Here is a 26,823-nt window from a genome sequence, read left to right as displayed (position 1 = left end):
TTGTCATTATGCATTCACATACAGAAATGGTGTCCTCTCTCAATGACATACAGATTGCTGTCATCTTGCCATTCTCCTGTCTAAACTCATCGAGCTGACTGTGGGAGAAATGCAAACTGTTCTTCAGGTCCAGGACCTCTCGTCCATTCTTTTATTAGTTTATTAGTCCACAGCGGTACTGGAGGCTTCTAAACTGCTTATACCCCCAAGCCATAAGACTCCTGAACATCTAATCAAATGGCTCAGTAAATAAGTTCAGTAGTAAAAATGTGCTTAACAAGTTTGATTGCTCCAGGCAAGTTCAATCGAGAAAACAGTATTTGCAATGTAAAAAATACTACTTCCAGTTGTGTGTACGAAAATATATGCACTCGCAACAGTGACAAAAAACAACAAAACATTTACAAAAAGGTATGGGTGTGACTCACCTTGATGTTGAAGAGCCAGGGTTTGAGCGCGTCCACCTGGGCAGCCCCCTTACTGAGGTCGTACACAACCAGGTAGAGGGCCCGGGGGGTAAGGAAGTGGGGGTGAGAACCACTGAACTCCTCCCCACCTGAACAAAGAGCAGAGAGAGGGTCAAGACCGCCAGAACAAAACCTTCAAGACTCAATCCAGACCGTGAAACCCAAACTTACAGTGCATTTGGAAAGTATTCAGACCCCTTGACTTTTTCCACATTGTAACGTAACAACCTTATTCTAAAATAAAATTCTACACACAATACCCCATAATGACAAAGCAAAAAACATTTTTTACATTTTTGTACTGATTTAAAAAAACTGAAATTAACATTAACTTAAGTATTCAGACCCATTACTCAGTACATTGTTGAAGCACCTTAGGCAGTGATTACAGCCTTGAGTCTTCTTGGGTAGGACGCTAAAAGCTTGGCACACCTGTATTTGGGGAGTTTAACCCATTCTTCTCTGCAGATCCACTCAAGCTCTGTCAGGTTGGATGTGGAGCGTTGCTGCACAGCTATTTTCAGATCTCTCCAGAGATGTTCGATCGGGTTCAAGTCCGGGCTCTGGCTGGCCCACCCAAGGACATTCAGAGGCTTGTAATGAAGCTACTCCTGCGTCGTCTTGGCTGTGTGCTTAGGATTGTTGTCCTGCTGGAAGGTGAACCTTTGCCCCAGTCCGAGGTCCTGAGCGCTCTGGAACAGGTTTTCATCAATGATCTGGGTATTTTGTGCCGTTCATTTCCCCTCAATCCTGACAAAACCTGCCCCTAAGCACACAGCCAAGATAACACAGGAGTGGCTTCGCGACAAGTCTCTGAATGTCCTTAAGTGGCTCATGTGCTTAACAAGTCACATAAGAACTTGCATGGACACACACTGTGTTCAATAATAGTGTTTAACAGGGTTTTTGAATGATGTTACGGATACAGTTATTCTGTGTGTGTGTGTGTATCCTGTGTGTGTTTCTTTTCTCTCCTTCTCCCCTCACAGGTGAAAATCATCACTCCCCAATCAGTCAACAATCAAAAGACACACCTCCTCCTACTTCCTAACCTATCACAGTTCCTTCCCCATGGTTTAAAAACCCCATCATTTGTTTGCTCTAGAGCTCAATCTCTAGCTCAATCTCTAGCTCAATCGCTCTGTAAATGCCATGTCTGTAGGTCTCTGTGTTTCACTCTCGCTTTGTGTCTTAACCTCTCTTTTGTTTTAAGCACCTCATAGCACTTTGTCATCACCTGTGAGTATTGTTTTTGGTTATGGTGTTTGTTTGTTTGTTGCTGGTGGGAAAAGGGGGAAACCAAGACAAGTCGCCCATGGACATACACTACCCGTAGGTGAACTTTGTTAAATACACTAGTTAGAACTGGGCGGACCACCCACTGTATTTTTGGTTAGTTAGTTAGCTGTTGTTAAAGTAGGCTAGTCTAGCTTAGGGGTGTGTTTTTGTATATTTATTGTTTCTTTCCTTGGGTCCAGCTCAGCCCCTTTTCCTGCTCCCCCCATTACCGTGTGTTTATAAATAAACCTGGAGTTTGACGGTAGATTTCTGTTGTCGTGGTTATTTCGTTCACACTTTTACTTTGTCACAATAATAATTTGCATGAGTTATGTTACGGGTCTCATTACCATCCCCCCTAGACTGTCGGGCCAAAAGGGATTCGTAACAAATGACTACCTCATCTCTGTACCCCACACATACAATTATCTGTAAGGTCCCTCAGTTGATAAGTAATTTTCAAACACAGATTCAACCAAAGACGACATCTATTGGTAGATGGGTGAAAAAGCAAACATTGAATATCCCTTTGAGCATTGGGAAGGTATTAATTACACTATGGATGATGTATCAATACAACCAGTAACTACAAATATACAGGTGTCCTTCCTAACTCAGTTGCTGGAGAGGAAGGAAATCGCTCAGGGATTGTATGAGGCCAGTGGTGACGTTAACAGTTAGTTAATCGTTGTGATAGGAGAACTGAGGATTGATCAATAACATTGTAGTTACTCCACAATACTAACCTAAATGACACGTGAAAAGGAAGCCTGTACAGAGAAAAAATATTCCAAAGCAGTGCATTGTTGCACACAGGATGCATGAAGTAATACTGCAATAAATGTGGCAAAGAAATTAACTTTATGTCTTGAATACAGAGCATTATGTTTGGTGCAAATCCAACACATCACTGACTACAACTCTTCATATTTTGAAGCATGGTGGAGGCTGCATCATGTTATGGGTATGCTTGCCATTTTTAGGATGCAAAGAAATGGAATAGAGCTAAGCACAGGCAATATCCTAGAGGAAAACCTTTTTCAGTCTGCTTTCCAAAAGACACTGGGAGAAAAGGAGCAGGACAATAACCTAAAACACAAGGCCAAATATACACTGGAGTTGCTTACCAAGACGACATTGAATGTTCCTGAGTGGCCAAGTTACAGTTTTGACTTAAATCTGCTTGTGAATCTATGGCAAGATTTAAATGGTTGTCGAGCAATGATCAACAACCAACTTGACAGAGCTTGAAGAATTAAAAAAATAATAATGTGCAAATATTATACAATCCAGTTGTTCAAAGCTCTTAGAGACTTACCCAGAAAGACTCACAGCTGTAACTCCTGACAAAGGTGATTCTAACATGTATTGACTCAGGGGTGTGAATAATTATGTTAATTAGATATTTCTGTATTTTATTTTCAATAAAATGTGCAAAAACTTAAAAAAACATTTACACTATCATTATGGTGTATGGTGTGTAGATATGTGAGAAAAAATAATCCATTTTGATTTCAGGTTGTAACACAACCAAATTTGTCATAAGTCAAGGGGTATGAATACTTTGAAGGCATTGTATTGTGATTCGTTATTGCGATTTGATGTTCCAAACAGTATGTCTGCTGCAGAGAGACCAGAGAGTATGAGAAAATGAGTTTCAGTCATGTAAATAAAAGTACTGAAAACATGGCTCACTATTTAAAAAGAAGACGGAGAACAAGCTATAGGATGAAAAATACCAGATTGAGCCGTTTTAGCCGACTAGGGCTTTCTAATGATACCAGGCAAACGCGATACTTGGGGTCAAGTTTCACGTCTGTGGCTATGAAATGCTTTGAAAGGCTGGTCATAGCTCACAACATCACCATTATCCCAGAAACCCTAGACCCACTCCAATTTGCATATCGCACCAACAGATCCACAGATGATGCAATCGCTATCGCACTCCACACTGCCCTTTCCCACCTGGACAAAAGGAACACTTATGTGAGAATGCTATTCATTGACTACAGCTCAGCATTCAACACCATGTTTCCCTCAAAACTCATCACTAATCTAAAGACCCTGAGACTAAACACCTCCCTCTGCAACTGGATCCTAGACTTCCTGACGGGCTGCCGCCAGGTGGTCAGGGTAGGTAACAACACATCCGCCACACTGATCCTCAACACAGGGGACCCTCAGGGGTACGTGCTCAGTCCCCTCCTGTACTCCCTGTTCACTCATGACTGCATGGCCAGGCACAACTCCAACGCCATCATTAAGTTTGCTGATGACACAACAGTGGTAAGCATGATCACTGACAACGATGAGACAGCCTATAGGAAGGTCAGAGACCTGACCATGCGGTGCAAGGACAACAACCTCTCCCTCAACGTGATCAAGACAAAGGAGATTATTGTGGACTACAGGAAAAAGAGGACCGAGCACGCCTCCATTCTTATCGACGGGGCTGTAGTGGAGCAGGTTGAGAACTTCAAGTTCCTTGGCATCCACATCAACAACAAACTAACATGGTCCAAGCACACCAAGATAGTCGTGAAGTGGGCACGACAAAACCTATTCCCCCTCAGGAGACTGAAAAGATTTGGCATGGGTCCTCAGATCCTCAAAAGATTTTACAGCTCCACCATCGAGAGCATCCTGACGGGTTGCATCACTGCCTGATATGGCAACTGCTCGGGTCTCCGACCGCAATGCACTACAGAGGGTAGTGCGTACGGCCCAGTACATCAACAGGGCCAAGCTCCCTGCCATCCAGGACCTCTATACCAGGCAGTGTCAGAGGAAGGCCCTAAAAATTGTTTAAGACTCCAGCCTAGCCACCCTAGTCATAGACTGTTCTTTCTGCCACTTTAAACAACCCTACCTGCATGTGCATAATTATCTCAAGTACCTTGACACCGGTACCCCCTGTATATAGCCTCCACATTGACTCTGTACCGGTACCCCCTGTATATAGCCTCCACATTGACTCTGTACCGGTACCCCCTGTATATAGCCTCCACATTGACTCTGTACCGGTACCCCCTGTATATAGCCTCCACATTGACTCTGTACCGGTACCCCCTGTATATAGCCTCCACATTGACTCTGTACCGGTACCCCCTGTATATAGCCTCCACATTGACTCTGTACCGTATATACCTCCACATTGTACCCCCTGTATATAGCCTCCACATTGACTCTGTACTGGTACCTCCTGTATATAGCCTCCACATTGACTCTGTACCGGTACCCCCTGTATATAGCCTCCACATTGACTCTGTACCCCTGTATATAGCCTCCACATTGACTCTGTACCCCCTGTATATAGCTCCACATTGATTGACTCTGCCCCCACATTGACTCTGTACTGGTACCCCCTGTATATAGCCTCCACATTGACTCTGTACTGGTACCCCCTGTATATAGCCCCCACATTGACTCTGTACTGGTACCCCCTGTATATAGCCTCCACATTGACTCTGTACTGATACCCCCTGTATTTCACCCTGCTATTGTTATTCACTGCTGCTCTTTAATTATTTGTTTTTCTTATCTCTTACTTTTTAAGGTATTTTCTTAAAACTGCATCGTTGGTTAAGGGCTTTTAAGTAAGCATTTCACTGTAAGGTCTACACTTGTTGTATTCGGCGCATGTTACAAATACAATTTGATTTAATGTATCAACATAATATCGTCCAAAATAATATTGTGATATACAACAACAACCACAAAAAAATCCCACATCACTAGTAAGTATCCAGACCAGATGTCACAGTTGGCAGTTGACGGTTGACCCACCTGAGAAGTCCCAGACGTTGAGCACCATGTTCTTCTTATCCCGGTCCCGGATGGTCCAATCTCTGACGTCGATCCCAGCGGTGGGCCGCTCCATCTGCCACTGAGAACGCTTGAGCTTCATCAGCTGTCGGATCAGAGCAGTCTTACCACTGTCGGCATTCCCAACCACAATCAGCTTCATCCGGTAGTACGGAACGGCTTTCTTCAGACGCTGCTGGAGGAACCTGAGTTACAGGATACAGGAGAGAGTGATTTATTTGGGGGAGTTTTGTGAACGGGATTAGGCTTTTGTTTGAAAGGTGAAATCTGGAGCAAATTCAAACCTATCAAAAGCCACCACCTGTTCATTCAGAATTCCCTCTGACAGATAGCATTGCTTTTTGGGTTAAATGTCAATACATGTTTTTTATTTTGTATTATTATTATTTTTTATATCGCCAACATGTATCTTGCCCAAAGAGGATCCAGCATGCAAGACCATGTATACACAAACATCTGTGAAGCGTACAAAGCCCCCAATACTGTAGGATTGTTTTAAGAATGTTGATTGGAATAATGTTCAAAGATTCATCCAAACAGGACTCAACATCAACATTGAGGAATGCAGTGCATTCAAAGTATTCAGACCCCTTGACTTTTTCCACATTTTGTTACATTACAGCCTTATTCTAAAATTGATTAAATTGTTTTTTCCCTCACCAATCTACATACAATACCATTTAATGACAAAGCGAAAATTGTTTAGAAAAATGTATAATAGAAAACTGAAATATCACATGTACATAAATATTCAGACCCTTTACTCAGTACTTTGTTGAAGCACCTTTGGCAGCGATTACAGCCTTGTCTTCTTTGGTATGACGCTACAGTTGAAGTCGGAAGTTTACATACACTTAGGTTGGAGTCATTAAAACTCATTTTTCAACCACTGCTAGTTTTGGCAAGTCGGTAAGGACAGCTACTTTGCGCATGACACAAGTCATTTCTCCAACAATTGTTTACAGACAGATTATTTCATTTATAATTCACTGTATCACAATTCCAGTGGGTCAGAAGTGTACATACACTAAACTGACTGTGCCTTTAAACAGCTTGGACAATTCCAGAAAATGATGTCATGGCTTTAGAAGCTTCTGATAGGCTAATTGACATCATTTGAGTCAATTGGAGGTGTACCTGTGGATGTATTTCAAGGCCTACCTTCAAACTCAGTGCCTCTTTGCTTGACATCGTGGGAAAATCAAAAGAAATCAGCTAAGACCTCAGAAAAAAATTCTGGTCCTCCACAAATCTGGTTCATCCTTGGGAGCAATTTCCAAACGCCTGAAGGTACCACGTTCATCTGTACAAACAATAGTACGCAAGTATAAACACCAAGGGACCACGCAGCCATCATACCGCTCAGGAAGGAGACGCGTTCTGTCTCCTAGAGATGAACGTACTTTGGTGCGAAAAGTGCAAATCAATCCCAGAACAACAGCAAAGAACCTTGTGAAGATGCTGGAGGAAACAGGTACAAAAGTATCTATATACACAGTAAAACAAGTCCTATATCGACATAACCTGAAAGGCCGCTCAGCAAGGAAGAAGCCGCTGCTCTAAAACCGCCATAAAAAAGCCAGACTACGGTTTGCAACTGCACATGGGGACAAAGATCGTACTTTTTGGAGAAATGTCCTCTGGTCTGATGAAACAAAAAATAGAACTGTTTGGCCATAATGACCATTGTTATGTTGAGGAAGAAGGAGGAGGCTTGCAAGCCGAAGAACACCATCCCAACTGTGAAGCACGGGGGTGGTAGCATCATGTTGTGGGGGTGCTTTGCTGCAGGAGGGCCTGGTGCACTTCACAAAATAGATGGCATCATGAGGTAGGAAAAGTACGTGGGTATATTGAAGCAACATCTCAAGACATCAGTCAGAAAGTTAAAGCTTGGTCGCAAATGGGTCTTCCAAATGGACAATGACCCCCAAGCATACTTCTAGAGTTGTGGCAAAATGGCTTAAGGACAACAAAGTCAAGGTATCGGAGTGTCCATCCCAAAGCCCTGACCACAGGCCCTCCGGGGGGTGGTGAAGACGGCTCAGTACATCACTGGGACCGTGCTCCCACCCATTCAGGTCATCTACTCAGAATGGTGCCTGAGGAAGGCACACAGCATCATCAAGGAGCCCAGTCACAAGCTGTTCTCTCCCTTACCGTCTTTCAGATGGTATGGGATCATGAGGTCTGAAACCAACAGGCTATCTACAAGACATCAGACTGCTGAACACATGAACTGGCCTGACCACCTGCTCGGATTCTCCATAACTTAGCACACACACATCACAACTGCTGCTACCATTATACTGCTCAGTTTATACACTGCCTCCCACCCCCCCTTCCCCAAAACACAAGTAAATATTAGACTATAAATGGTGCCTTCCTGTATTATACTTATGCTAAAATATTTATTATTTTGAGCCATTTACTTTATGTTCGTATTCTGATATTTTCTTCTTTCTTATTGTTGTTTAATTGTCGAGAAGGAACCTGCAAGTAAGCATTTCTTTGCAGACATTCACCTGACTATGTCTTTGGTCTTGTTGCCAATGTGCTTGAGATCCAGGCTGAGGCGCAGGCCATCCAGTGGCAAATCCCACAGCCGGCTCAGCTTGCCCATCTCGTCAGGGAAGGAGCGCAGGCCGCCATTACGGCTCAAGTCGAGAGAGGTCAGCTCCTCCAGCAGGCCGATCTGAGGAGGGACCTGAAACAGACAGGGGTGAAAAGGTCAATAATACCACTGATAGGAAATGTACTTTTATATTTTAAAATATATTTTATTTAACCTTCTTATTCTCCTTGAGATAACATATATTTTACAAGAGACCTGTTCTAGAGAGAACATGCAGTTTATGATGGAGGTGTGAGAAGCATTGAGTACTGTATTGTCCCTGTTCACCATATACGACCGTTTTAATGTTAGTTAGTTAGAGTGCCTGGTGCTAACAAACGTCACATACTTATCGTGACACGTGTGATCACTGTCAGTCACTTTGGCGTCTGCTAAATTACCATGTCAATCAAATATTAATAAGGTGAATAAATAAATGCTGACCTCTGTGAGCTTATTGTCACTCAGGTGTAGTTTCTCCAGTCTGGCCCACTTGTAAACTTCAGGTCCACTCAGGTCCAGCACTCCGATGCGGTTCTGACTGAACATGAGCTCCCGCAGGTTGACCGATGCCCAGGTGCACGGCCCCGGTAAAACTGTGATGTCATTGGTCCTCATATCCACAGACCGTAAACTGAAAGCAAAGAAAAAGCAAGGATGAGTCGTATTGAATCTCAAGTCAGATACATTTTTGCACACTAATAAGCAGTTTTTACTCAAATAATAGTTAACTAATAAACGCCTTCTACAACAATGTAGTTGCCTTCACTAAAACATCAAACTTACTTTGGAAGATCCAGAACGGCTTGAGGAATGGTAGTGAAACTGTTATGTGATAACTTCAGAGTTGTTATCTTTGAGGGAAGATGTGACAGCGAACCTATGACAGCAGAAACACAAAACACAATGTCATACAATGAATATGTTCTTATGTCACTACATACACAAATGAACTGTTTATCTAGAATGAACAACATTTATTAATTTGTCTGGCAATACTTTTTCTAGAAATCGGTTTGACTTGAATGACTTTCACAGATATACCTAATAATTGTACCAAATAATAATCCATTGTAAGACAGCATTGGAGAACTAGTACAGACCCCATGTTCTGTCAGCATTAAAAAGGATTAAGTAAGTAACTGCGTTACCATGTACTTACTGAGATGGTTGGTACAAGCACTGAAGTTCTCTAGTTTGGGGCAGCCAGACAGGAAGTCACGTGAGATGCTCTCCACACTGTTCTTACTGATGTCTAGGAGCTTCATCTCCAGAAGACACAGAGGAGACCACAGCTCACTCATTCTGTTCCTACAGGAGAGGAAAAGGTGTAGAGACAAAGTTATATTCATGATATTTTATGTCACATACTTGGGTTCAAATCAGAGTAGTTTTCTTTCAAATATTTTGAGGATTTAATTGAACCTGTCTAGTGCCAGATGGGTCAAATGTACATGTTTGACAAAAACTAAACACCAATTCCTGCTTTGTAATTATTTATAATATAATTTTGTGCCTATTACACAGCTAAAGTAAAACATTCAGCAGTGATCCAAAGAACTCCATTTCCATTCATACCCCTCGAGGGACAGCTCCTCCAGTCGCTCCATGGCCCGGCCCAGCTGGTGGGGGAAGGTGGTGATGTGGTTGTAGGACAGGTTGAGTTGCCGTAGCGACGGGCAGGTGACGGCGGGGTCAAGGGTCAGAAGCGGGCCGACACAGTTACGTGACACGTTGAGCATGGTCAGTGAGGGCAGGGCCAGAAGCTCTGCCGGCAACGACTGCAACTGGTTGCCTTGGAGATCCAGACGTGTCAGACTCTTCAAGCTCTAAGAAGTATAATTATTATTATTTTGAAGTATTAAATAAATCATCGCAACAATAAATGATATAAAATGATGAATATTTTTTTTAGATACTGACAAGATTCTGTAGATTAACCGAACATTGAATTCCCCCCATCTATTCAACATTGAAGCATTCTGAACAGACCCCACACCTCACACAGCCCAGAGGGGAACTCTGATAGGCTGTTCTGGCTCAAGTCTAGTCGATACAGGTGCTCCAGCTGCTGTCGGACAGAACCGTCGCCCAACAAACATGACACAGAGTCCAGCTCATTCCCTGATAGGTCCAGCAGGCGGATCCACTCTCTGTCCCCGACCAGAGGGGAGGAGTTATACCCAGAGCTCAAGACTGGGGAGTGAATACCTGCAGTAGAAACAATAGAAATAATGGATAACCATTGATATGATACCATTGATATTTTGAACAAGGGCAAGTAAAACTAATGTACTCTAAGTACCTTTCTGGTTAGGGGTTGTCCTGCCATACCTCCTCTGAAGTGGCTCGTTGAGCTCAACCTCACCCTGGACTCCCTTCGGATGGATACAGGACTGTTTGATTGGTTAGTAAATTAATTGGTTTAATTGGTAAATTGATTGGCACATATCTTAATTCATTCATTTATTGAAAGAGAGCGAGAGAGCAAGAAAGAGAGAGGGGGACAGTTAAGTTTTTTCTCTGAAATAGAGTAAGTTAAAAAATAAACAATATTTCTATTGGTCGTAAAGAAGATAGCCCACCTCGGAGCTAAAGTGCCTGCGACGCCCGTTTTTCCTCTTCTGTGACCCTGCCTTCCACTCCTCCGACAAATCATTGGTGGACAGTGCCAACAAAAGCGAATCACTTCCTGTGAAAATAAGGAGACATCCAGTAAGCAAGACATTCCCAAAATAAGGCAACTGTGGCCAATAATTAACAGTCACCAAATTAGCTATTATAATCTTAGCAAAAAAAGAAATGTCCCTTTTTCAGGACCCTGTCTTGCAAAGATAATTCGTAAAAATCTAACTTCACAGATCTTTATTGTAAAGGGTTTAAACACTGTCCAATTCAACAATTAATGAACATGCACCTGTGGAACGGTCGTTAGCACACTAACAGCTTACAGACGGTAGGTAATTAAGGTCACAGTTACGAAAACTTAGGACACTAAAGAGGCCTTTCTACTGACTCTGAAAAACACCAAAAGAAAGATGCCCAGGGTCCCTGCTCATCTGTGTGAACGTGCCTTAGGCATGCTGGAAGGAGGCATGAGGACTGCAGAAGTGGCCAGGGCAATAAATTGCATTGTCCGTACTGTAAGACGCCTAAGACAGCGCTACAGTGAGACAGGACGGACAGCTGTGGCAGACCACGTGTAACAACACCTGCACAGGATCGGTACATCCAAACATCACACCTGTGGGACAGGTACAAGATGGCAACAACAACTGCCGAGTTACACCAGGAATGCACAATCCCTCCATCAGTGCTCAGACTGTCCGCAATAGGCTGAGAGAGGCTGGACTGAGGGCTTGTAGGCCTGTTGTAAGGCAGGTCCTCACCAGACATCGTCTCCTATGGGCACAAACCCACCGTCACTGGACCAGACAGAACTGGCAAAAAGTGCTCTTCACTGACGAGTCGCAGGTTTTGTCTCACCAGGGGTGATGGTCGGATTCGCGTTTATAGTCAAAGGAATGAGCGTTACACCGAGACCTGTACTCTGGAGCGGGATCGATTTTGAGGTGGAGGGTCAGTCATGGTCTGGGGCGATGTGTCACAGCATCATCGGACTGAGCTTGTTGTCATTGCAGGCAATCTCAACGCTGTGCGTTACAGGGAAGACATCCTCCTCCCTCATGTGGTACCCTTCCTGCAGGCTCATCCTGACATGACCCTCCAGCATGACAATGTCACCAGCCATACTGCTCGTTCTGTGTGTGATTCCGTGCAAGACAGGAACGTCAGTGTTCTGCTATGGCCAGCGAAGAGCCAGGATCTCTCTCACATCGGGGACTTGTTGGATCGGAGGGTGAGCGCTAGGGCCATTCCCCCAAGAAATGTCTGGGAATTTGCAGGTGCCTTGGTGGAAGAGTGGGGGAACATCTCACAGCAAGAACTGGAAAATCTGGTGCAAATGAGGAGATGCACTGCAGCACTTAATGCAGCTGGTGGCCACACCAGATACTGACTGTTACTTTTGATTTTGACCCCCCCTTTGTTCAGGGACACATTATTCAATTTCTGTTAGTCTGTGGAACTTGTTCAGTTTTTGTCTCAGTTGTTGAATCTTATGTTCATACAAATATTTACACATGTTAAGTTTGCTGAAAATAAATGCAGTTGACAGTGAGAGGATGTTTCTTTTTTGCTGAGTTTATTAGATTCCAAATAACCTTGTTTAACTTGTGGTTATTTTTTACCAAGTGATTCCATTGTGATTATCAAGAGTGAGGGAAAAGTTTGAAATAAACATGATTTGAACGTTGACAAGGAGTGCTGTTCTGTGTGTCCCATGGTCCTCACCGTCACTCTCCATATCGTCGTTGAAGACCAGACTGTCCTCTAAAGACAGGAAGCTGGAGTCATCACTCTCGTCTGACATGTACCCAGAGGTAAGGCAGGGGTCAGCTAGAGACCTGGGGGTGGAGGGGGTAGGGGTCGTCTTACCCCTCTGGAAGGATAACACGTACCGAGCTAAACATGCACCCTTACCTGAAAACACAACACAGAGAACACACATCCTTCATCCCAGGTTTTTAACCCAAATACATATGCACACGTACAGTACATAACAAAATAAATGTTCTATTCATTCTAGATTGGAAATGTGTAGGCAATATGATAGTTACAGCTTTCCTTCAAATAAGATATAGAGATCTACAGGAGAATCTAAGAAGGAGAGTCTATAACTAGAAATCAGCATCAGTGACTAGACTCACTTGTGCTGGAGGGTAGACTGTTGGCGCGACCTCGTTCAGCGAGCAGGGGGCTGAGCCAGGCAGCATCCACCCGACCCAGCCTGAACCCCCCCAGACAGAGGGCATTGTTGTTCAGGTCCAGCCCCAGACGCCCCAGTAGCTGGATGATCGCAGGGCCGTCCCCACGACGCACGCTGGCCCCCAGGGCCCCACGCAGGTGCTGCTCATGGACCCCTCGACTGAGAAGCAGCACCACAAGCTGCAGAGGCCCGCCCTGCTCACACACCTGGGAGGGGATGCAGTGGGGAAGTGGTTGAGCAGGTGGGGGGGGGAGGGGTCGAAGGGCAAAGCCTAGGAACTGAGCTCCCAAAATGAAATAATTTAGAAAATGTTTAGGGCCTGAATGACCCAGAGTCACCTCTGCTGCAAAGGATAAGTTAATGATTCCATGTGTTGTTTCATAGTTTATGTCTTCACTATTATTCCAAAATGTAGAAAATAATACATATAAAGAAAAACCTTTGAATGAGTAGGTGTGTCCAAACTATTGACTGGTAATGTACATACAGTTGAAGTCGGAGGTTTACATATACTTAGGTTGGAGTCATTAAAACTAGTTTTTCAACGACTCCGCAAATTTCCTGTTAACAAACTATAGTTTTGGCAAGTCAGTTAGGACATCTACTTTGTGCATGACACAAGTCATTTTTCCAACAATCCAACAATTTTTCCAACAATCCGAGTTGGTGCCCCCCCTTGGATTGTGCCGTGGCGGAGATCTTTGTGGGCTATACTCTGCCTTGTCTCAGGAGGTTAAGTTGGTGGTTGAAGATATCTGTCTAGTGGTGTGGGGGCTGTGCTTTGGCAAAGTGGGTGTAGTTATATCCTGCCTGTTTGGTCCTGTCTGGGGGTACAGTGTCACAGTGTCTCCCGACCCCTCCTGTCTCAGCCTCCAGTATTTATTCTGCAGTAGTTTATGTGTCGGGGGGCTAGGGTCAGTCTGTTATATCTGGAGTATTTCTCCTGTCTTATCCGATGTTGTGTAAATTTAAGTATGCTCTCTCTCATTCTCTTTCTCTCAGAGGACCTGAGCCTTAGGACCATTCCTCAGGACTACCTGGCCTGATGCCTCCTTGCTGTCCCCAGTCCACCTGGCCGTGCTGCTGCTCCAGTTTCAACTGTTCTGCCTGCGGCTATGAAACCCTGACCTGTTCACCGGACATGCTACCTGTCCCAGACCTGCTGTTTTCAACTCTCTAGAGACAGCAGGAGCAGTAGAGATACTCTGAATGATCGGCTTTGAAAAGCAGGAGGAGGGACTGGTGCACTTCACAAAATAGATGGCATCATGAGGAAGGAAAATTATGTGGATATATTGAAGCAACATCTCAAGACATCAGTCAGGAAGTTAAAGCTTGTTCGCAAATGGGTCTTCCACATGGACAATAACCCCAACTATACTTCCAAAGTTGTGGTAAAATGGCTTAATTAAGGACAACAAAGTCAAGGTATTGGAGTGGCCATCACAAAGCCCCGACCTCGATCCCATAGAAAATGTGTGGGCAGAACTGAAAAAGCGTGGGCAAGCAAGGAGGCCTACAAACCTGACTCAGTTACACCAGCTCTGTCAAGAGGAATGGACCAAAATTCACCCAACTTATTGTGGGAAGCTTGTGGAAGGCTACCCAAAATGTTTGACCCAAGTTAAACAATTTAAAGGCAATGCTACCAAATACTAATTGAGTGCATGTAAACTTCTGACCCACTGGGAATGTGATGAAAGAAAAGCTGAAATAAATAATTCTCTCTACTATTATTATGACATTTCACATCCTTAAAATAAAGTGGTGATCCTAATTGACCTAAGACAGGGAATGTTTACTTGGATTAAATGTTGTGAATTGTGAAAAACTGAGTTTAAATGTATTTAGCTAAGGTGTATGTAAACTTCCAACTTCAACTGTACATACACACATACACATACAGACGTACACACACACACACAAATCACATTTCATCAGATCCCCATAGAGATCATTGCTGACCTGGTATATGAGCGACTCGGTCTTGGTCTTCTTGTTGATGTCGGCTCCTAGCTGGATGAGACACTCAGCCATGAGCACATCCCCGTCCTTACAGGCCTTCTCCAGCATACTGTACCTCAGCTCTGCATCGCCACACATCTTGGACAGGGCCAGGCATGCAGCCTTACGCAGCTGGGAGAGCTAGAGGAAGAGAGAGAGACAAAGATGAGAGAGAGACAGAGAGGTGGGGGGATAATGGGGGGAGAAGGGGAAGTTATGAGATGGGTAAGGAAGGAAGAAGACCAAGGATTACAGAGTATGAGAACAGACACACAGAAACTCACACGCTTACCGGGTAGCTATACCGGTCAGGTGGTCCTTCTTTGAGCTGGAGGAAGATCTCTCTGTCAAAGCCTTCCCTCTGCAGCTCCCCTGCTGCCCCTGAGCAGGCATCCAGCATTCGGAGGGCCACCTGGAACCCCTATTTAGTTTTTAAAAAATGTGTGTCATTAATTGAAATAACTGGAAATGTTCTAGACAAATATGGCTTTGAGGACCATAGAGGATTACTCACCTTTAACAGCATCTCTGTGTCCTCCCTGTACTGCAGGAGACTGGTAACGAGAACAGACGCCAGGACGGGTACTATCATTCTGGACAGCTTCTTCTTAGACACAAGGCAGCAGAGGAGGTTTAGACCCCAGTAGTGTATTTCTATTGAAGAGGCAGGAAGGGAGTCAGTGTATTTATATTGAAGAGGCAGGAAAGGAGTCAGTGTATTTATATTGAAGAGGCAGGAAGGGAGTCAGTGTATTTATATTAAAGAGGCAGGAAGGGAGTCAGGTATTTCTATTGAAGAGGCAGGAAAGGAGTCAGGCAGGAAGAGTCAGGTATTTATATTGAAGAGGCAGGAAGGGAGTCAGGGTATTTCTATTGAAGAGGCAGGAAATGAGTCAGTGTATTTATATTGAAGAGGCAGGAAGGGAGTCAGGGTATTTCTATTGAAGAGGCAGGAAAGGATTGAAGAGGCAGGAAGGGAGTCAGTGTATTTATATTGAAGAGGCAGGAAAGGAGTCAGTGTATTTATATTGAAGAGGCAGGAAGGGAGTCAGTGTATTTATATTAAAGAGGCAGGAAGGGAGTCAGGGTATTTCTATTGAAGAGGCAGGAAATGAGTCAGTGTATTTCTATTGAAGAGGCAGGAAGGGAGTCAGGGTATTTCTATTGAAGAGGCAGGAAAGGAGTCAGTGTATTTATATTAAAGAGGCAGGAAGGGAGTCAGTGTATTTATATTGAAGAGGCAGGAAATGAGTCAGTGTATTTATATTGAAGAGGCAGGAAGGGAGTCAGGGACAGAGCCTTTATGTCTCTGCTTTACTTGTCTTTATTCACGTTACTTGACAGGGACAATGCACATTGATCGCCATTTCTGTAAACGTGCCAGATTTAGCAAGCAGTGTAACTACTCTCTCTCACCTCGTTCCCTAGGGAACATCTGTAGTGTGTGCAGCACAGTGTCTATCGCCCCCTGTTGACAGAGCAGGTCTACAGCACCAGAGCAGTCAGCCAGGGCAGACAGAACACGCAGGCCACACTCCTGGATGGCTGCACTGCTAATAAACTACCTCACAAACAACAAAAAGGTATATATTTTAAGGTGAGTCTATTATTAACAAGGATAAGTGTGAATTCTAGGGACCAGGGATTGTATTCCTAAATTGTCTCAGATTAGGAGTGCTGATCTAGTAACAGTTTTAGGATGTGCCTTTTAGATCACAATTGATAGGATTACAGGGACAGGGTGGACCTGATCCTTGATCAATACTCCTACTGAGATGCTTTGTGAACACGGGCCCTGATTTGAGCAGGGAATGAATTGCATGGGGTGATATGATTACCCTGTTGAGTGTCTCTAGGTAGACTGTGTGGGCCCCCTCCACCACACTCTGGTTCTTCTGCACCCTCAGAGACACGTCCACTGTGTCTGGATCAGCCACAGACACACCGTGATCAGACACCCGCAAACTTCGATCTGCTCAAACACACAAAAGATGACACATGATACATTCAGACTTCATTAGCTAAATACAGCTGACTAAGACAAAAGGACTCTCTAGCAGTCTTGCTTTGAGCACTATGGCTGGAGCTTGATACACGTATGTACACGTGTGCACACTCGAAAATGCTTCAACACTTGTGAACATGTACACATACCTAAATACTTTTAAAAACATGTAAATACTGGAACACTTGTACACCATAAGTGTTGACTGTCTATGTGCGTCTCCTACCAGGACAGAGGAAGGCCAGGCTGGCCCTCAGAGCTTCCAGCTGGACCTCAGGTATGAAGTTATGGACCTTCATGGCCCTAAGGATCTGACCCATGGCCATGTCCAGTTCATCCAGACTGGCCATCCTACAGAGAGAGGCAAGGGACATGAGTAGTACCCTAGACCAGTGGTTTCCAAACCTCAAACCATGGAGACCACTGGTCCCCCCCCCCCCCCAATAAAAACAATAATAATTTTAAGGAACTCAGTCAGGCTTACTCTTGAAAATTGTAATAGTAGAATTCACAAGGTGCAATTTCCAAATTGGGAAGTGCATCATCAGTTCCTCTTTTTATGTTAGTCATTACATACCTTCGAACTGAAGCAGTGATTGTCAACCCGGAGTACTGATACCCCAAACTAACAAGTTTGGAACATACTGTTAACCTGTATTTATACTGAATATTCTCATTGCGCTCAAATCTGTTTTGTAAGACAGACCTGTTCCACAAGAGAAACCTGCTCTGCAAGTAGGAACCTCTTCAGAAGTTGACTGATGTAATTATACTAAGCCCGCAACAGGAATGCGTAAATGTCAGTGGAAATCATGTCAGTTGAAATGATTCCTACCTTCCCTTGAAGAGCAGGTGGAGCAGTTTACATCCACCTGCGGAGACCTCTGGAGAGGACAGATGTCTCTTCATCATCTCCACCACGTTCACATGGAGGCCGTTGGACAACAACAGAGATCGCATTTTACCTGCAAACACACACGCACACACGCACACACACACACACACACACACACACACACAGTTAAATCTTTAGCAGTAATATGCAGAGGCTGAAGCCTGACCTGACTGAATGTCACCTCAGACAGTTGATGGGTAGTAACAGGAGCTAGTCTGACTCACTATTGTATGTGATGAGTGTTCCCATGGCGCTGGCAGCAGCCTGGAACACCCCAGGGGAGGAAGAGTGGAGCAGCATGGCAGCCATGATCTGTCTGTGGACTGGTGTCCTGGGGAGCACACCATCACTGTCAATCACAATACCAGCAAAATTGTAAACGCTTAAGCGAATGGTCGATGACTACAACATGAGGAAAGCTCATGCTAACGGACTACCTTCCGTCTTGCTCTTCTGTGGAATGGTGCCATGACTCGCTGCCATGCAATAGCAGGCTGTGTATGGCCCAACATGCAGCTTCCTAGGGGGGTGATGGTTAGAAACAGAAAGAGAGAGATGAGGACAGACAGAAAGAGGGAAGAGTAGTAGGACAGTGACTAAAATGTCAATACAAGACTAGCTAATAGATGATGTGTGATATAAAGTGCTGAGGACTTACCTGCACTGTGGAATCAGCAGCATGGACCTCCAGAGCTCTGCAGCAGGCCTCCATCCAGCACAACCCCACATCATCCACCACCTCCTCCTTACCTCTGTTCTCCTCCTCCATCCCTTCATTCACCACAGCTTTGCTCTGCACTATGGTTTCAGCTGAGTGGACGAGAAACAGGAAACAACAGTGGTGAGCCAGGTGTGAAGAAAGATATGTGTGTGTGTTTCAAGTTTCATTAGCCGTATCTACGAGTGGTATACACCGTCCAACGAAATGCTTACAACAATAAGAGGTAATAAAATATGAGAATATGGCCTCCAGAGTGGAGCAGCGGTCTAAGACACTGCAGTGCTTGATCCGTCACTACAGATCCGGGTTCGATCCCGGGCTGAGGCCCAGCATCGTCCGGGTTAGGGGAGGGTTTGGCCGGCCGGGATGTCCTTGTCCCATCGCGCTCTAGCGACTCCTGTGGCAGCAGGGCGCAATGCACGCTGACATGGTCGCCAGTTGGACGGTGATTCCTCCGACACATTGGTGCGGCTGGCTTCCGGGTTAAGCGAGCAGTGCGGCTTGCAGGGTCATGTTTTGGAGGACGCATGGTTCTCGACCTTCGCCTCTCCCGAGTCAGTACGGGAGTTTCAGCGATGGGACAAGACTGTAACTACCAATTGGATACCACAAAATTGGGGAGAAAAAGTAAAATAAATAAATACAAAATAAGAATAATATGAACATAAAGTAAAAAATATGAAATATTTTAAGTATAATACAAGGCACAATTTATAGTCCAATATTTACTTCTGCTTTGAGGAAGGGGAGGATGGGGGCTAGTGTATAAACTGAGCAGTATAATAAGAGTCAGGTAGCAACAGTTGTGATGGGTGGGAGCACAATCCTAGTGATGTACTGGGCCGTCTTCACCACCCCCTGGAGGGCCTTGTGGTCGTGGATGGAGCAATTCCCATACCAGGCCGTGGTACAACCGGCAGGATGCTCTCGATGGTGCAGCGGTAGCATCCTGAATTTCTTCAGGTGCCTTAGGAAATAGATGTTGCTACCTCTTGACAACTTAGAACTTGTGACTTTTTACTGCTGTCCCGTTGATGTGGATTCGGGGCATATTCCCTCCTATGCTTCCTGAAGTCAACAATCAACTCCTCTGTTTGGCTGATATTGACAGAGAGCTTGATGTAATGACACCACAATGCCAGTTCACTTACCTCCTCCCCTTTAGGCTGACCTGTTGTCCCTATAGGCCTAAAACCGTGGTGTAGTCAACAAACTGTGTGTGTGTATGTGTGTGTGTGTGTGTACTCACTGAGGGCAGCCAGACAGGAGAGAGCAGCAGCTTGTAGAGTGGCGTTCTCAGGGTAAGTCAAACAGGCTCTTACAGTGACCCTATGCACCCCATTCAGCACCAGAATACTACAATATCTTTCTGAAAGAGATACATTGAACTATTGGTGAGGGGTGTGTTTGTGGTGTCCGGGGGGTTTCCCCAGACTCATCGCTTAACTTTACAGTAAGTTGCAGGGACTGCCGTGTGGCTGAAAAACAAATAAAGTATTTTGGCTCTAAATCCTACTGCTCATGACCTCTGACCCTTTGACCCTGGAACTGACCTGATGTAAACTTCCTGAACAGACAGCAGCCGACCTCCTGCAGTGCCTCGACCGCTGGGAACGACTCCATGGCTCCAGCCACCACACTGTAACACCTCTCTCCCCCCGACATCAGGATCTCCACGTTACTGGCTATGATTGATTGATTGAATGATAGATTAATACTTCATTGATCCCCAAAGGGAAACTCAATGTCAGCAGCAAATGAAACAGACAAGTAGGGTTGCCAAATTCTGGTAACTTTCTGAAAAGTCCCAGATTTTCCAGAAATCCAGGTTGGAGCCTGGAGGATTCCCGGATTGCTTACTTATTACCTCATCATTCCATCTTCCAACTAGGATTTCTGGCAAACCTGGATATTTTGAGAAAGTTGCCAGAATTGTGCAACCCTACAGAAAAGAAAACACAAAAAAGAACACAATCTGAAAAAGAAGTGGCATGATACACGAGGTACACAGACGTCAGAGAACAACAACAACAACAACAACATGGTGATTTCCCATACCACACAGAAAACAGGCTTGACATTGGGTCAACTCAAATGAAGATAATCATTGTGAGGAGTGAGACAAGAACCTAACTATATATTTACTGAGAAAATCTACCAATCTTCGAGAAAAGGCTCAAATCTAATTAATTGTTTTCAGTAGGCCTAGCAGCCAGAATATAAATTATAAATCATTTATTTGGTCCCAGAAATACTGTCCGAGAAAGGAATGTGAGAAAAATAAGAGAAAAGAGGGGTGGGGGTGGGGTAAACAGACATGTTTTGTATTCTTCTTCATTGGGGACTTACCAGGACCTGCTAGAGGAAGGAGTACCTTCATGGCCTGCAGAAACAGGTCTTCACTGTCGTGAAAATGGTGGAGAGCACCTAGAACCACACTGTGGTCCTGGTTCTCCAGAAACTCTACCAGGTCGTCATCAGACACTGCCAACACAGAGATGCCCACAACATCAGTCAGAGTATGAAAGAATATGCCTGAAAAATCCCAGGACACATAAAAAAAATCCCCAAAGGACTTAGATTTTGATAGCAAGGTAAAATCCCCAATTTGCAGTGCAGCCTAGGTCTCTCCACTGGTGACTAGGTATCTCCACTGGTGACTAGGTATCTACACTGGTGACTAGGTATCTCCGCTGGTGACTAGGTATATACGCTGGTGACTAGGTATCTCCGCTGGTGACTAGGTATCTCCGCTGGTGACTAGGTATCTCCGCTGGTGACTAGGTATCTCCACTGGTGACTAGGTATATCCACTGGTGACTAGGTATATACACTGGTGACTAGGTATATACACTGGTGACTAGGTATATACACTGGTGACTAGGTATCTCCGCTGGTGACTAGGTATCTCCGCTGGTGACTAGGTATATACGCTGGTGACTAGGTATATACGCTGGTGACTAGGTATATACGCTGGTGACTAGGTATCTCCGCTGGTGACTAGGTATCTCCGCTGGTGACTAGGTATCTCCAGTGGTGACTAGGTATCTCTGCTGGTGACTAGGTATCTCCGCTGGTGACTAGGTATCTCCGCTGGTGACTAGGTATCTCCAGTGGTGACTAGGTATCTCCACTGGTGACTAGGTATCTCCAGTGGTGACTAGGTATCTCCACTGGTGACTAGGTATCTCCGCTGGTGACTAGGTATCTCCGCTGGTAACTAGGTATCTCCGCTGGTGACTAGGTATATACGCTGGTGACTAGGTATCTCCACTGGTGACTAGGTATCTCCAGTGGTGACTAGGTCTCTCCAGTGGTGACTAGGTATTTCCACTGGTGACTAGGTATCTCCACTGGTGACTAGGTATCTCCACTGGTGACTAGGCATCTCCAGTGGTGACTAGGCATCTCCAGTGGTGACTAGGCATCTCCACTGGTGACTAGGCATCTCCACTGGTGACTAGGTATATACACTGGTGACTAGGTATATACACTGGTGACTAGGTATATACACTGGTGACTAGGTATATACACTGGTGACTAGGTATATACACTGGTGACTAGGTATATACACTGGTGACTAGGTATATACACTGGTGACTAGGTATATACACTGGTGACTAGGTATCTCCACTAGTGACTAGGAATCTACACTGAGTGAACAATACATGAAGAACACCTGCTCTTTCCATGACATTGACTGATCAGGTGAATCCAGGTGAAAACTATGATCCCTTATTGATGTCACTTGATAAATCCACTTTAATTAGTGTAGATGAAGAGGAGAAGACAGGTTAAACAAGGATTGTTAAGCTTCAAGACAATTGAGACATGGAGTGTGTATGTGTGCACTTCAGAGGGTGAATGGCAAGACAAAATATTGAAGTGCCTTTGAACGGGGTATGGTAGTAGGTACCAGGCACACCGGTTTGTGTCAAGAACTACAACGCTTCTGGGTTTTCACAATCAACAGTTTCCTGTGTCTATCAAGAATGGTCCACCACCCAAAGGCCACCCAGCCAACTTGACACAAATGCAGGAAGCATTGGAGTCAACATGGTCCAGCATCCCTGTGGAACGCTTTCGACACCTTGTAGAGTCCATGCCCTGACGAATTGAGGCTGTTCTGAGGGCAAAAGAGGAGGTGCAACTCAATTTTGGGAAGGTGTCCCTAATGTTTTCTAGACTCAGTGTATATCTCACCTCTGTCCAGTAGCAGCTGGAGACCACGGCAGCCCTGAATCTGAACCTCCTCACTGGAGGGGAAAGTCTTCATCCCCTCAACGATCAAACTAAACACATCCTCTTCCTCATCCCGAATCAACAACACGATCACATCTAGACACAGAGAAAAAAACATCTGGTGACACTTGAATTGAATCTGACCCCGCAGTGCTAATGTTTAATCACTTGTTATAAGCATGTATGAGCCTTATTAATGTCTTGTCAAAAGGTTTCTATAAGGTTGTGTATCAAAATATAGACTTATTTACACAGGATCATAGACATTTTTGATGCATTGCTTCGCTGGTTAAGGACACTTTGACCTTTCGCCCATAGAGGAACTGAAAGCACCTAGGTTCACTTCCTACCTTGTAAATACCTCCCCCCCAAGGACAGTCCTGGAAACTCCTGTGCTGTGTGTGCACATTTCTGTCTCGCTTAACCTTCACTTAATACTGATACTGTACTGTCCCTTTGACTAAAGAGTGGGTTGGAGTGGTGGGGAGAGGGGACCACGTGACCTAATTCAATTTGCTGCATTCTAAGGGCTCCTTGGCAACCATGGGTATGATGTCATATCTATTACATGATCTGTCAATAACTGAAAAGAATTGACTGAGGGCAGAAATCGACAGACAGAGCGACTTTAAGATGGGATATGCCGAGTTAGACAATATGATGAATTGATTATCTTGATGACAGATAAATAGAGAGGACACTATTGGCCTGAGTAGTGGAGTACAGGTTCAAGACATGGACAATTTAAACATTGTCTGATAGTATAATATACCACTTGTTGTTGCAGTTTCTGCCTGTAATGGGGGGGCTGCCATTCCTATCACTTGAGCACGATCGGAACATCCCCTCCTTACAGACACAAAGTGCAAAAACAAGTGATACACTGTCATGTTAGTCTGTTTACTGTACTCCACTACAAGCAACAAGTGATATGACGGTCACGTGTATATGCTATGTTTACAGTCCTTGAATTCCTAACAATAATGCCTTCAAGAGATTCTCCGGTACTTTTGTATCCTTTTTAGCCAGCAGTTCTGAAAGTAGAGCTCACTAGCCAAAAGTAGTCTCTGAAAATGTAGTACTGTCGATTATTGTAGGAGCAGATATTGTATGAAGGTACGCTCTTGTCGCAGTGTCTGTAGTTTTGCTGTAAGGCTATGTTTACACAGATACACTACATTGTCAAAAGTAGGTGGACAACCCCTTCAAATTAGTAGATTTGGCTAATTCAGCCACACCCATTGCTGACAGGTGTATAAAATCGAGCACACAGCCATGCAATCTCCATAGTCAAACATTGGCAATTGAATGCCTCGTACTTTAACTTAGTATACTGCAAAGAGCTACTGTATGTAGCTGCCGACGGCTCATTCTGAGGTTAACCTGGCACAGCATGCTGGTATCTTAATGTTCTTTTTGTTAGGAATCATTTGTGTGTACTAGACTGATCTAGTGACTTTTTAACAACTACCATAACATATTTCTAGTTGAGTGACTCTGCTCCCAGAAGTCTGTGGCCCGTTGTTATCTTGAGTCATGGGATGTGGGTGAAACTGTTGTAGAATGACCTCCAGATAGGAGAAAGATGTATTACATATTTATATAATAGCATATAAAAAGAGTTGACTAAGACCCAGTGGTCAAAGAAATAATTGCTGCATTAAACCTGCAAGAGGTAGTTCTTCTCCTGTCCTTTTCAAAATATGCTTTATTGTACCTGATCTGAGGAGCAGAGCCAGTGCCCTGAGCCCAACCATCATCACTCTGCAGTCTCCACTGTGCTGGGACAACACCTTAAGGATCTGCCTGGAAATCATACACAGGGTAAAGCATAGTGGGGCGAGCACATATAAAATCACACATGTGCACACAAACACACAAATAGTATGCACGTGCACACACACAATTTTCTATTCAGTTTTTGCACCAACAGCACTGAACAGTGTCTTAACAATAGGTTTATTTTGCATTTGTGCCCTTTCAATTCCGTGTGGCTTTGGACTTCCTTCCGTGTGTTTCCTGTACAGACAGAACGTAACAACAAAACAAGGACAACTCCTCCTACCCACAAGTACCCTCAATACCCTGAGTTAGCTGGATGAACACATACTGCAAGGACATACAGTGCATTCGGAAAGTATTCAGACCCCTTGACTTTTTCCACATTTTGTTACGTTACAGCCTTATTCTAAAATGGATTCAATCATGTTTTCCCCCTCATCAATCTCTACACAATACCCCATAATGACAATGCAGAAAATTTTTATTTATTTAATTTTTTACATTTTTACAAATGTATTAAAGACAAAAAACGGAAATATCACATATACATAAGTATTCAGACCATTTACTCAGTACTTTGTTGAAGCATCCTTGGTAGCGATTACATCCTTGAGTCTACAAGCTTGGCACACCTGTATTTGAGGAGCTTCTCCCATTCTTCTCTGCAGATCCACTCAAGCTCTATCAGGTTGGAATGGGTGAGCGTTGCTGCACAGCTATTTTCAGTTCTCTCCAGAGATGTTCAATCAGGTTCAAGTCCGGACTCTAGCTGGGCCACTCAAGGACATTCAGAGACTTGTCCCGAAGCCACCCCTGCGTTGTCTTGGCTGTGTGCTTAGGGTCATTGTCCTGTTGGAAGGTGAACATTCACCCTGTCTGAGGTTCTGAGGGCTCTGGAGCAGGTTTTCATCAAGGATCTCTCTGTACTTTGCTCCGTTCATCTTTCCCTTGATTCTGACTAGTCTCCCAGTCTCTGCCGCCGAAAAACATCACCACAGCATGATGCTGCCACCACTATGATTCACAGTAGGAATGGTGCCAGGTTTCCTCCAGATGTGACGCTTGGCATTCAGGCCAGTTCAATCTTTGTTTCATCAAACCAGAAAATTTTGTTTCTCATGGCCTGAGAGTCTTCAGGTGCCTTTTGGCAAACTCCAAGCGGGCTGTCATGCGCCTTTTACTGAGTAGTGGCGTCCGTCTGGCCACTCTACCATAAAGGCCTAATTGGTGGAATGCTGCAGAGATTGTTGTGCTTCTGGAAGGTTCTCCCATCTCCACAGAGGAACTCTGGAGCTCTGTCAGTGACCATCGGGTTCTTGGTCACCTCCCTGACCAACACCCTTCTCCCCCGATTGCTCAGTTTGGCCGGGCGGCCAGCACAAGGAAGAGTCTTGGTGGTTCTAAACTTCTTCTATTTAAGAATGATGGAGACATTTGTTGGTACCCTTCCCCAGATCTTTGCCTCAACACAATCCTGTCTCGGAGCTGTACAGACAATTCCTTCGACCTCAAGGCTTGGTCTTTGCTCTGACATTCACTGTCAACTGTGGAACCTTATATAGACAGGTGTGTGCCTTTCTAAATTATGTCACTGAATTTACCACAGGTGGACTCCAATCAAGTTGTAGACACATCTCAAGGATGAACAATGGAAACAGGATGCACATGAGCTCAATTTAGAATCTCATAGCAAAGGGTCTGAATACTTATGTAAATAAGGTATTTCTGTTTTGTATTTTTAATAGATTTGCTAAAATGTCTAAAAAAAACAGTTATTTCTTTGTCATTATGGGTTATTGTGTGTAGATTGATTGGGAAAATGTTTTATTTAATCCATTTTAGAATAAGGCTGTAACGTAACAAAATGTGTAAAAAGTCAATGGGTCTGAATACTTTCCGAAAGCACTGTAATAAGGGGGTCTTCCACTACTTACTGATGCACTCCAAGTACCTCCCAGTCTTTCCCTGCTCCCAGGGGCCTGACCAGTGAGTCCAAGGTGGAAGGACATATCTCCATCAGCCGACACAGCAACGACCATCCCACCTACAGGGAAAATAGATATTTTATAAATAAACTGTATACTGTATAAATAAAATCACTGGTAACACTTTACAAGACAGTGTACATATTCCTGTAAGTCTAGTCAAGTACAGTTTAAGTA

At 44.3% G+C, this 26,823-nt stretch overlaps 1 protein-coding gene across 7 annotated transcripts in view; it reads right to left on the bottom strand.

Moving 5' to 3' along the window:
• lrrk2 (leucine-rich repeat kinase 2) overlaps nucleotides 1-26,823 on the bottom strand; it is a 56,542-nt gene that overhangs the window by 26,143 nt on the left and 3,576 nt on the right. For 3 of the 7 annotated variants that reach the window (XM_065022360.1, XM_065022361.1, XM_065022363.1), the window contains exons 3-30: nucleotides 26,596-26,705; nucleotides 24,597-24,685; nucleotides 22,841-22,975; nucleotides 20,987-21,121; nucleotides 20,191-20,322; nucleotides 19,887-20,006; nucleotides 18,575-18,726; nucleotides 18,354-18,436; nucleotides 18,141-18,265; nucleotides 17,857-17,986; nucleotides 17,248-17,372; nucleotides 16,855-16,988; nucleotides 16,433-16,577; nucleotides 15,531-15,670; nucleotides 15,309-15,437; nucleotides 14,978-15,157; nucleotides 12,954-13,218; nucleotides 12,538-12,726; nucleotides 10,770-10,876; nucleotides 10,490-10,580; nucleotides 10,184-10,395; nucleotides 9,763-10,013; nucleotides 9,347-9,495; nucleotides 8,971-9,064; nucleotides 8,629-8,818; nucleotides 8,096-8,277; nucleotides 5,532-5,755; nucleotides 429-556 (exon numbers count right to left, since the gene is read on the bottom strand). In XM_065022360.1, the coding sequence (XP_064878432.1) occupies nucleotides 429-556; nucleotides 5,532-5,755; nucleotides 8,096-8,277; nucleotides 8,629-8,818; nucleotides 8,971-9,064; nucleotides 9,347-9,495; nucleotides 9,763-10,013; nucleotides 10,184-10,395; nucleotides 10,490-10,580; nucleotides 10,770-10,876; nucleotides 12,538-12,726; nucleotides 12,954-13,218; nucleotides 14,978-15,157; nucleotides 15,309-15,437; nucleotides 15,531-15,670; nucleotides 16,433-16,577; nucleotides 16,855-16,988; nucleotides 17,248-17,372; nucleotides 17,857-17,986; nucleotides 18,141-18,265; nucleotides 18,354-18,436; nucleotides 18,575-18,726; nucleotides 19,887-20,006; nucleotides 20,191-20,322; nucleotides 20,987-21,121; nucleotides 22,841-22,975; nucleotides 24,597-24,685; nucleotides 26,596-26,705 (4,146 nt within the window). The remainder of the gene's footprint in view (nucleotides 1-428; nucleotides 557-5,531; nucleotides 5,756-8,095; nucleotides 8,278-8,628; nucleotides 8,819-8,970; nucleotides 9,065-9,346; nucleotides 9,496-9,762; nucleotides 10,014-10,183; nucleotides 10,396-10,489; nucleotides 10,581-10,769; nucleotides 10,877-12,537; nucleotides 12,727-12,953; nucleotides 13,219-14,977; nucleotides 15,158-15,308; nucleotides 15,438-15,530; nucleotides 15,671-16,432; nucleotides 16,578-16,854; nucleotides 16,989-17,247; nucleotides 17,373-17,856; nucleotides 17,987-18,140; nucleotides 18,266-18,353; nucleotides 18,437-18,574; nucleotides 18,727-19,886; nucleotides 20,007-20,190; nucleotides 20,323-20,986; nucleotides 21,122-22,840; nucleotides 22,976-24,596; nucleotides 24,686-26,595; nucleotides 26,706-26,823) is intronic. The other 4 variants (XM_029667403.2, XM_029667404.2, XM_065022362.1 and 1 more) reach the window with 3 other exon arrangements.

This window comes from Oncorhynchus nerka, linkage group LG9a (genome assembly GCF_034236695.1).
Source record: "Oncorhynchus nerka isolate Pitt River linkage group LG9a, Oner_Uvic_2.0, whole genome shotgun sequence".
Lineage (NCBI taxonomy): Eukaryota > Metazoa > Chordata > Actinopteri > Salmoniformes > Salmonidae > Oncorhynchus > Oncorhynchus nerka.
This window is presented reverse-complemented; position numbering and strand designations above follow the sequence as displayed.